The sequence below is a fragment of the Apis mellifera genome, linkage group LG1 (genome assembly GCF_003254395.2).
Source record: "Apis mellifera strain DH4 linkage group LG1, Amel_HAv3.1, whole genome shotgun sequence".
NCBI lineage: Eukaryota > Metazoa > Arthropoda > Insecta > Hymenoptera > Apidae > Apis > Apis mellifera.
Window position 1 is genome coordinate 21,122,911 of NC_037638.1, and position 12,072 is coordinate 21,134,982.

The 12,072-nt window shown below is 42.9% G+C and overlaps 1 protein-coding gene across 11 annotated transcripts in view; it reads left to right on the plus strand.

The window, feature by feature from the left end:
- The window catches only part of LOC413968 (dystrophin, isoforms A/C/F/G/H), a 413,776-nt gene that overhangs the window by 66,781 nt on the left and 334,923 nt on the right, over positions 1-12,072 (plus strand). For all 11 annotated transcript variants that reach the window (XM_026446499.1, XM_026446488.1, XM_026446500.1 and 8 more), the window contains 2 exons: positions 1,824-2,035; positions 9,198-9,296. In XM_026446499.1, the coding sequence (XP_026302284.1) occupies positions 1,824-2,035; positions 9,198-9,296 (311 nt within the window). The remainder of the gene's footprint in view (positions 1-1,823; positions 2,036-9,197; positions 9,297-12,072) is intronic.

Below are 12,072 nucleotides of genomic sequence, written 5' to 3' on the forward strand. Positions count from 1 at the left end.
TCCTTATCAAAGTTTACAAGTATCCTCGAAAGATGTTCCCCGAGTTCCCGTAAATTTTAATAAATTACCGGCAAATATTTGAGTTTCGAGGAAGAAATTGGAGGATGGATCGAAGCGGGAAGGGGAGAGGTGAAAGGAGAGGACGGGACGGAAGTCTAATACGCGTATTAAGCTGTTGGCTAGCGGGCAAAATATTTCCCAACGGTCGCTTAAACGAGCGAGAGAAAAAGGGTTTCGAGGAATACATTAAGATGCGTCCCTAAGACGAGAAATATTTCTTTGCACCAACTGTTCTACGCCTCTACGTGAGTAATTGCACTGGCAAACGAGCTCCTGTCATTTCCTTTAAACCTTCCTCCATTTTCTCCGACTTCTGTTGCCGACTTCCAGCAAGAACGTAACGAAAATTCAGCAGTGAGAAAGAGCTTTCGCCCCTCCTTTCGGTTGTTAAGTTATAATACCATGGCTGGCGGATAAAAATTATATAAATGGGAAAACTGGATTCCATACTCGGCCGAATTACGATCTCGAGGGGCATATTTTCGCGTATCGGAATACTTTGCCCGTTCTTTGACGCCCGAAGGAAGTTGGAAAGTCGAGAAGAAATTACAAATTATTCTTTCCAATTATTCTAATCTATGCCCGTATAAAGAAGTTTTCGTTACTCTACACAAATCTAACACTCTTAGTTGATTAATTATCTCTCACAATAAATCCAATAATATTCTGCGAGCAATATTCATATTCAATCATATATTCGATGAGTGAACGTTTTAACGAAAGCAAGTATCGCAAGTTTCGCGGTTAAAACTGATCGATTTCCTTCCCCTTTCCTTATTTCCATCGCTCTGGTTTAATATCATCGCTTTGTCTCGACCATCGAGAATATAATATTCATCCTGACTGGGCGTCAAAGTTATATATAACGCGAAAATTCCACGAAAGATGATAAACGAATAGGGATCGTCGCGATATTCTAAGATCCGTCTAATTGGACTTCCTCTCGAAATATTATCCAAAGGAAACGGGGAATGGGATGTTTTCAATCGCTTTCAATCATCGGGACAGTAATTTATGGAATTTCGAACGGCCAATCCGGCCTCGTTTAAAGTTCTCGAGAGGGAACTGTTGCAAATCGACCACCGCGAGAACGAATTCGTTTGGAAGTTTTCGATTACATTAGAGCCGAGCATATTAAACGCATCTTCTTCCAAGATTCTTCGCCCGAGATCCTGATGCGAGCTGCTCTCTCTCTCTATCTCTCTTTCCCTTTTTCTCTCGCCTTCCCACTAACTCGATTCGAAACGAGTTGGGAGGATAAACTTATAAACTATGAAAGTTACTTTCCTATTCAATGAATTGACCGCGCCCTCGATCCGGCTACGTGCCTCGAAACCGTTCCGTCTCCTCCACCTCCTCCTCCTCCCCTCGCTTCAACCCCTCTCTTTCCTTCCCTATTATCTATTGCCGCGCGTGAGAAAGAATTACAATGTTACCGTTCGACCGGAAAATTACGAGTTTTCTTGAACATTCTATCAACATCGTGCTCGATAAAAAACGAATTACGATGCTTTTTGATACAATACGCTTAATATATTCTTAATATATTCTTTAATTCACTCGTGAATCGAGGTTGAGATAATTTAATTCATCGATTCGATAGCATTTGGATTAAAATCGTATTATTAGAGATATCAGGTTTTTATCAGGTTCGAAGATAGAGAAGATAAAGGAACAATTTCGAGCAAAAGAAGAACGTGAAATATTTATAACTGTGTGTTATAATTAAATATATTTAACGCGTTTTTATTCGTCTGTTACAGAATTGGAAAAGGCCGCAGGAGCTGGACCGGGGGCATCGGGTGCAACTGCGGGGGGCCCTCGGGGGTTGACACCTTCCCCTGCCCCCTCGACACCCTCGACCCCCGTCACCACTACTAGTCCTTCGGTCTGCACGTCCTCGCCTTCGTCCTCGCCTTCGCCCTCTTCCTCGCCCTCTGCTCTTGTAGCGGGCTTTGACAAATCGGTGCTACAGGTAAGCCTCCTCTTGCAATTTCTCGCCTACACGCGCCTATACGTATACGTCGATTTTTCTCGCATCATATCCTTCGTATATACGTCGTAACAATTTTACGATACACGCGAAGGAAATTTGTAAAACGATGAGCAACGATGGTATTCAATTTTGAATGGCATTTTATAGCCGACGACGGGGGCGATAAATCATTTTCACGGCGGAAACGTTTATCCTTAACTTCGCGATCCTCTTTTTAAAGACGATCCTCCGACGTGATGATATTTATTATTATTATTATTATCCCTCGTTTCGAGGAAGGAGGAGGATTGCGAAATTTTCGAGAATTCACCCTTTGTAAATTGCGCGGAGCAACAGGCTGTTATATCGCGGAAACAAAGGGTCACACCGCCTTCCCTTCGCCGCAGAATTGGGAACGATAACAAAGAAATGTGTCGACCCTTAACCTGCTGATAATCACCGACGTGTATCGTTCGATGTGTCGAAGGAAACGGAATCACAGCCACGCGAAACGTTTAATATAATAGATTGTCGAGCGAGTCACGATCTCGGTTGCTCGTTTTTGTTTCGTTCGTCGAACGATATCCTCCGACCAATCGAGAGGGATGAGATCGAGAAAGCGATGAAGGTAGAGTTAGTTACGATAATGCCTACGAGAGCCAGCCTCGGGCCACCTTGGCTAATTAAAGCTCATAAATTACGGCTACGTGGAAAGAGAGTGACGAGAGAATATGGCGACGTAGCCGGACGGACGTGCCGGAGGGTGTTGCTCGTGCAACTTGGAAGGAAAAAAAAAAAAGAAAGAAAAGAAAAGAAAAGAAAGAAAAATGTTAAACGGTACACCCTTCTTCGTACGAGGTTTTAAATTTCCACCGCGTGTTCCATTCTTCTTTTACGATTCCTTCGCCCCCCTCTTAACGACATTCGAGGAATTTAATTTTTCTTTTCCACCTCCTTTTTTTTCTTTTTCTTTTTCGCCATTTTCGCAAGGATCTCGAGAGCTTATCCGAGAGCTTACTTCCTTAGTTACTTCTTAGAAATTCGCGAATTTTTCGGTGTATATGGAAGGGGGTGGGAATTCAGAGAGCGAGGCAAGTAGAACAGTGCCGGGGGACATTTAAATTCACGCGCCGTGGCAACGGGCAATCTGCCCGTGGAAATAAGGGGTAAAGCGCGTTCTATGCTTCTCCAAGTAGGAGGGACGCTGTAACTGGATTAGCGCGCCTAGAGTCCCTGAAATTAATTCCTCTTTCGATATTCGCCGCTCGGACGCCGATTGATTTCCACTTTGAAAAACGCAAACAAAAATCCATCCATCGCGTTCGATCGATAATCTTTCGAATTGTCAATATTATTAAAAAACCTACAAATGTAAATAATTTGAAAATAAATATTAAAATAATCACGCTATTGAATAAAAAAATAAAAAGTTCCTTATTTCAAGGAAACGAGTTTGTCGTTCAAGGAGCGATGGAAAACTCTCGATCATGGCGGAAAAAAGATTTTACATGCTCGATGTCTCGAGCAAATCTTGTTGCTTTTCGCAGCATCAGCTGCGCGATTATTCGAAGGGTTCCATCTACATCCACGTGTTACGAGAACCGCGTGTTTCCTTCCCATCGTGGACGAGGGAAAAATACCGAAGAATCGCGATCTTGGAATATTCTGGCACGCTCGGCATGAGTTCGGTTATCAGGGACGGGAATTAGATTTGTGTGACGGCGATGGACAGCGCGGAGACGGCGCACAAGTGTCGAACCGCTCGTGCAACCGTATAACTCGGTCAATTTTATCGAGTTACCCTCCCCGTTTCTTTGCCCTCCGCTTCTTCGTTCCTCCCTGGAACATTCTTATCCAAGTGGCCTGATCCAACCCCGAAAAAGATCGGATCGGCGAAGAATTCGCTTTCTTCGTTTAATAACAATCTTTTGTTCTTTTTATTCCACCTCTTTTTCCCCACTTCATTTTTAAATCGGATGCAAGCAGAGTCTGGTGGTTGGTTACAATCAAATTTCACGTTTTTCCTTTTATGAAATTTTTACTCGTATCGCGCCACCGTTACACGATAGTCCGGCCTATCGACTTTATTACGTGTTTGTACTACTGCAGCGTCCGGTTTCTATTTACACAAAGCGTATTTTTCGAGGAGTTTCTTCTCACCTGGAAACCCAATTGAGAGACAATTCGAGCAACTTGTTAAAATATCGTTTGCCATTCATGATTGTAGAGAAACTTTACTTTTCACGTTTGTTTTTTAGCGAATAGAGAGAGTGTCTTCTTTTTTCTCTTTTTTAACGACGAGTTTGATCGAACAGTGCACGTTCTTTCGAAAAATCCCTTCGACTTTCGTTCATTTTTAATCCCGATTTTAATTGTTAAGATCTTTTGTTCACGGTATCATCTAAAGGAATTAACTAATTCGCGAGAGAAACGTTTTCCTTATAGTAGGAAATATCTTAATATATATCAAGGTACGTGGGTTGTTATCTCGTTTCTGTTTACCTTAGTTTCGGCGCAATTTCTTCGCTATTATACGATCCTGGGATGCTCCTTTGCAGTAAAGCTTTGTTCAACGATCCGTATACCGGTTTATCAAGCCCCTTTTAACTTGTAGCACGCGCTATATTGTTCTTGCCTCGTCGAGGGTACTTTGCGTGTTCGCATGTTTCTTCGTTTATTCGACGTAAATGTGTCCCTTTGACAACTCCATTTTCCAAAGCATCATCGTGTTTTTAACACTACCTATTTTCGGATAATTTTTCGCGCGCAACAAAAGAGGACGATTAAATAAATTTAATCAAGTAGAAATTTCAATCATTATACGCGAGATTCATCGAATCTCTCCCCGGGAAACGAGAATTTAATCAGAGGAAATGAGGGAGATAGAATTTTTTTTCACGAATCGAAAATATTTGGAACATTCGCGAAATAAATTTTTCGATCGATCAGAGACCATAAAATTTTCAACGTTCTATATATTCGTCGATCGATCTCTCGAAGTAAAAAAAAATTCGGGTTAAAAGTTTCAGCTTTCTCCTCCTCCCTCTGCCGTGCGAACTTTCTTTCGAACGCGCGCGAAACTTGGACGTTTCCAAAAATAGCGTTCTAAATTCTCCGCCGCCCTTAATGGAGAGACACTTTTGCGCCAGTTTCGCGGTGAAAGCCGTGTCTTTCCAGAAGACAAGACCGGTGACGCTTGACGATTTACGCGAAGCGAATTCGAACGGCCTGGATAAAAAAAAAGAAAGGAAAGAGAAAGAAGAAGAAGAAGAAGGAAAAAAAAAATTCGTAATTATCTCGTTCGGATGGATTTTATTGTCATCTGGCCGTCCATTGTGTCGATTCTATGGTACGCCTTTCCTATTTGCCGAGTCAACAGTCAGACTGCAGCTCAGCTCGACGTCATAACAGCTATCTCCCTTCTCCCATTTCCGGCTGCGCTGTCTCGCTGACAAGTATTGTGCTGTTTGCATGAAAACGAGCGAGAGGCTTCGTGGTAACGAGACTCGAGCGGGGATCGAGTTGCCGATGAAATTCTATTTTGCCTCGCGTTAGGCCTCGTTTCGTGCGTGTGTCCCCTCCACGGCTGTTCCGTGGAATTGATTAGATCGGTCGTCATCGATTCTGACACGGAATGCCCCGCGCGAAAACCGGAAAGAAAAGGCGAAAATAGAGGAGGAGGAAAAAGGGTGTAGGGGGAAGAAGAAGAATAATAAAAGACAAACGAAAGCGGAGGGGAACACTTGGAAAACTAGGTTGGTGAAATTTTAAACGAGCTCGATTTAAACCTCCATTTATTCACGTTACCCTTCTTCTTCAGAACCAAGTTTTTAAAAACTACGTTCACCGTTGGAGAGCGATACACGCGTGTTTTTTCTTTTTTTTTTTTTTTATTTCCACATGCCAGAAACTGGTCCTTTCCGTTCTCTTTCTCTCTCTCTCTCTCTCTCTGTTCTTCTCAATCACGTTTCTATACGCTTTCTCCTCGTCGTGCAGAATCTCGTTTCTGTGTCTCCTGGCACAGAAACTATTTCGTACTCCATTTTCCTTTGAAGGCAAGCTTGGTGTGGTATCTAGCTTATTAGATTCTTGCTGGTCGTCCCGGCGAAATGTTTTCCTATTTGACGCGCGTGTTCTCGCATGCTACGCGCGCCTTGTCAACCTTTCCTCCGTATTAAATTCATCCCGGCCCCCTCGTGATCTATGCTCCTCGTTCCGATACCAATCCCCCCTTTCCCTCGTCTTTTTTGTGTCAAGGATTGGAATTCGAAAAACGTTAACAATTGGGCGAAAAAAGGAAAAAAAAGAAATAAAGAAAAAAGAAACAAGAGTTGGAAGATGAAATTTAGGGTATTTTTTTTCCACGAGAGAGAAAGACGCGAGCGGAGAATGAAAGAATGGATGCGGATGGAACGAGCGCGGCCGAACGTCGGAGGAGAAGAGTCGTTGAACTTTTCACGCAGAAATATACGCCGCTAATGCGGAAAGTTTCACCCGTCCCCGGACGAAAGAAGAAAACGTGGATCGATCCAATTCTGTTCAATCAAAAGCGAAAAATAAGCGCTCTCCATGGAAAAATTTAATATCGATGTACAATAATGCTCTCTCTGTTGCTTTTCTTTGTTATTCGAAGATTCAAAGATCGATCTTTTTTAATCTCTTCCATTAACGGCCCTGTCCTACAATTTCCTGCAAATGTTCGAATTGTTCTCTCTCTTTCTGTCTCCCCCTCCTTGTTTATCGATAATTCCATAAATAATTTCGGAATTCTCTTTTCGCTTCGAGAAATTGGGACTCGATCGAAAGAGGCGGCGACGAAATGGATTCCATCTATTTTTCATCATTTGCCGAGCCTACCTTGTATCGATTTCAGGCACAGCTGCGTTTATATTTCAAATTAAGCGGCTCGTTTATTTTGAGTGACACGATGGAACAAGTGGAAGAGGCGCGATATAGGTCAGCCCGGGCTGCGATGGTCGTTCGCCTTCCAATATTTTTAATTAAGTTTCCCTGATTCGATTTCTGAGAGGGCTCGTTCTCGTTCTCGTTCTCCTTCTCCTGGATAAATTCTCCTGAAAATAGGTGTCGCGTCGTCTCGTGCACGTATATATACACACACATATATATCCATATTTTTACGATCGAACGGACGATTTTACACACGCTTCCGTTCTTTCGTTCTTCTATATATAAATTTCATTTGGAATTTCACTTGTTCCGCAATTCGCGTCGCTTTGTTCGTCCAGCTTTACGAAAATACTCGATTTTTTTATTTTTAAAGCAAGAGGAACAGCAAATCGAGAGTAAACCGTACGACGAGGAACAGTTTCAAATTTATACAAAAGAAAGAAAGAGAAAAAGAGAGAGAACCAACTGGAATATTTGGTACAAATATTTGTCAATCTCTCAACTTCTTATCTCCTTCCCACTGAAACGTTTCACGTTTCATCGTAATCGTTCTGTCGCCCTCTCAATTCTACATTTACCTTAAAATTCCTCCCCTTACCACGATGATAATCATCCCACTCCCCCTTCCTGGTGCATTTTTCAACGGGTCAAATATCAAAGCTACTGTCGCGTGAAAAGTCTGCTGGCATATATACGAGGACTCGCAGGAATATTTTCCATTCCGTACATATATCCCACCATCCTTCCCTTCGCGGCGTGCTCCCTTGGGATTGGCAGGGAGGGAGGGAGGAAGAGAGGAGCGACGTCTAGGCCTTTCATTTTCATCGAGGCTTCTCTCGTCGAGGCTTTTCAAGAAGGGAGGAAAGCGGGAGAGAGAGAGAGAGAGAGAGAGAAATACATCCACCGTGAAGAAAAACCACACGAGAGATATGATCGTTGTTCGACAACGTGCACTTAATCAGGTCGGCTTTATGCGAAGGCGGAGTGGGCCTGGAGGTGAAAGGGGGAGGACATTGGCTGAGACGCGAAGTTTCGAGGGAGACTACCACCACTTTGGGAGGGGTGGAAAATGTCGGCGAGGCCGAGCGAGACCTTAATTTCCTGTAGCATTCCGGCTTATCTCTTTCGCGATTTATTGACCTACCCGCCAACTTACTTGCACGCTCACCACTCGTAGCGAAGTTGGTGGTAGTCATTGGTCGCGTTCAAGCATCCGTTTCCTGGTCGCGTTAACCAGCATCCGAAATAGATTATCATCGTTCGTAGCCCTTTTAGCCGAACTCTTTAAAAGTAAACTGTTGTCTCTGTCGTGTCTTTTCTGAACGTAGAAGTAGAGTAGAACGAGGGTAGAAGAAGAAGTTTTTACGGGACAATCGAATTAATTATTAAGAAGATAAAGTGGAGAATTTTATATTCTACTACTCGTTTAACCACATCACCTTGATTTGAATAAATCCAATAATCGGCTCGTTAATTATTGCTCGTTCCACTCGTATCGTTTAAAAGAATATTTGTCCATTAATCTTTCCTTGAAGAAGAATTCTGCTTCATCCATTCATTCAGTTAAATTTTCCAGCGTTCTAAATGTATTGAATCTTTTTAGATTGAACGAAAAATTAATTATTTATGGAAGCGTACAGTAGTTTGTCGTGGTTTTCTGCATTCACGATGATGGAAACTGTCATCGAATTATATTTCTACACCAACGATTGCTCCTTTTTGATGAAACGCTAATTAACCGATCCTTAACCGGGGTATCCTTGATATTTAATTACGCGTATCTCGGCTTTAACGAAGAAAAAAAAAGAGAGGAAAAAAAAACTATTGTTCCTTGCCATTGAAATGTAGATATTCGCGGTGAAATTTGCGTTCTGCCACGATAATCTCGTTACCAGGGACAATGCTTGGTAATTACGGGAACAATGCCCCGAAGACAATGGATGGTGGCGCGAGTAATGTTTTCGCGCTATAATAACCGTGTATCGGTACATTTTCCCTTGTCCCTTCTCTGATATCGGGACACGAGCCACTTACGAGCAGGCGCTCCCATCTAATTTCCGCTTGTAAATACTCGATTCGCTTCTATCCCGCGCCCCTCTGATCGATGACTTCTTTCCGTTTCTATTCCGTTCGTTGCTCGAATCGATCAACCAGACTCTACGATATCTAAAATTTTCAAATAATTCTCTTTTTTTTTTTTCCCAAAAGAATGTTTCAATTCATTCGATATTTGACACCATTTCTCCCTTTTCAGATACGCGACTGGCTAGCAGTGGAAGAAGAGATGTTACGGAAACAAGCTGTGGTCGTCGGCGATGTCGGCGAAATTATGGAGGCGCTTGATAAACAAATGGTAAGCGAATTATCATTGTTATTCGCATCATCTATGTCCTTCCATAGCTTCGTGATTAATTTTCATTTCTCTTATAATCAAATCTCGAATAACAGGGCGCGCAAAGCGAATTTTCGAAATTTCTCTTATCGTTTTCCGTGTATTCTCTCTTCCTTATCTTCGTTTAACGTTATCGAACGCGTTAACGTCGCGAGTACAGGGAACTAGAAGCACGTACGTCGGCAATGCGACGATCTGCAATATCCACGAGGGTCGAACAGTTACTTCACCCCCTTACGTTGGAGGGTAAAACTCGACAGACCTCTCTGCGTTATCAACTTACCACCACGGTTTGTCGGCCGAGGGATGTTTTGGAGGAAGCGGCGTTTCAAGGAAACTAGAGGCCGGGGTGGCGCGATGGCGCTTTCTCGGTCTTCCTGGGATCGAAAGTGGGGGTTTCTGGGTTACTGACCGGGAAAACCCTGACATTGGCATTGGCATTAAGGGTCCAACGAACGCTGCCACGCCTTCCTCTCTGTGCGTCGACGATACATTGTTGCTTCACGCGCAATAGTTATGCTCAGACTATTGATCACTCGTCCGCCGATTTTCTACCCCGCGTCTCTGCCTCCTCCTCTGCCCGTTAATTTTTCTCTCTCCTTTTTTCCCCCCCACTTTGCTTACCCTGGAATAATTTCGTATCGTTTTATTCTCGTCCCAGAGAATTTCTTATCGTTTATTTTCTTACCAGTTTCAGTCAAGATTAAACAATTCAAATAACGGTCACGAAGGGGTACGCTTTTCCTTCTCTTTTATTTTTTTAGAATATAATTCCGATATAACGGTATTCTCGTAATTTTATTCTTACGGTTAAATAAGTACGATTCCTATAATAATTGGTCTCTCGAAACACAAGTGTCCCCTTCGTTCCGAGTTTTTTTTAAAAGAAGGCAGCTTGAGCAAAGAGAAGTTATAGATTCCATTTCTCTCCGCTTTATATATTGAACCGTTCTCTCCAACGTAAATTTCCCTTCGAGCACAAGTCAACTTATCCCCCTTTCCGCGAGTTCTATTTATTTGCCCGTCCATTTGATCCGTCTCGGTATCGATGAGGAGGAGAGGGGTGAAAGGATGCGTATAATAAATTCTTCGCGGAACACAATATCGATGATCGGTCGTAATCTTTTCACCCAACAGCGGAGAATGGTGGTTCGATAAAATTACGAACGAAGGAATTGATTAAGACTTATCGGCGACCCTTTCAACCCTCCCTCCACCCTTCGCTCGATGGATGCTCGTACCAGAGCGAAAAACTCTCTCCCTCCCTTTCTCTCCCTCCATATCCACTTTTCCCTCCAATTCGAAAAATCGGGAACAGGAAACGATTGTCCACTTACCCGGTGATATTTCAAATTTCTTTTTCTTTTTCTCGTTCGAGATCGATGGGGGAGAGAAGAAGGTAGGGGAAAAGAGAGAAACGGGGAAACTCGGTCGCCCCGCCTCGCTTCCATCGCGATCACTTTTGCGCGCGGATATAATAATAAAAGAATTAGGTCTGATCAACGATAGCCAATTTCCCGAGATCATGTGGCGGCTCACCTTGCTCGTTAAAGCGACGCTCGGAATGGTTTTGGAAAGGGAGTTTTCGGAACGCGATTTCACAAGGGCGGTGGAAAACAATGGGTTTGTTACGGCGGTGTTGTTATTGATTTCCGATAACAACGGGAAGCCGGAGCAAAAGATATGGAGAAATGAAAGAGGCATCGGGCGCAAGAGGAAGGAAGAGGAGACGGACGGGGAGGGTTGGAGACGGTGGTTCTCCATAATGCATAGAGAGAGGGGGGATAGGATCTCTTTGAACATCGCTGATTACCTGGAATTAAAATCGTAGGATAATCTACGAGACGGTAATGATTAAACGAGTTATGGGAATAAATATACGCGTTTCGAGGAGGAGGATCGATCGTACGTGTATCATTTTATTTCGTATTATTTTATTTCTTTTATCGTAGATAATAAAAATATTTACTTGCATTATCCGTATATAGGGATTATATTGGACGAACGTAACGACTCGCGTATTTTAAACTTTACTCTCAGTCTCTAAGAGGATGCTAAAAAACGGAAGCTTTTTAAAATCCATTTTCCGTTCTCATCGCGAGATATTTTCTATGCACGTTTCGCGCGACGATTCGTCAAACTTGAGCCAACGCGACTGTCCCACTTTTAACACGGGAAATTCGAGAAAGCTCGATTAAAATTCGAGGCGAACGAATTTGTCGGAATCGGCCATTGTTATAATTTTAACGGGTAATTGAATATTAAATCGATCTCCGCGGCAAAACTGTGAATTATCGTCGTATACCCCGCTATTGAATATTACATACGGAGATATTTACAGACTCGCCTTGATTTGTTAACGTTCATCGTTATCTCCTAATTATCTTCACGCGTTATCAAGTTTACACACGAAACGAAATCGTTTCATCAATCTATGTTGCAACACGGGTCGCAATTATTACTTTTACATTCTCCAAACGAAGAAGAATCCTCTTCTCACCCCCTTCCATATCCGATATTACAAGATCGTCGTCCTTTTCCTTTTTCTTTTCCTCTCCCGAGCGAAATTCCTTTAAAGGAAGAGAGGAGTCCGGTATCTAATTACGTCAAGTTTTGACGAACTTTCTCCGGCCAACTTGCTCCACGATTTTCGTAATTAGTGTCTCCGCGAGTCGGCCTCCGCCAAATTGAAATTACTCTCGAATTATTTCGATTCGAGTAGGGGAAGAAGGCGGGA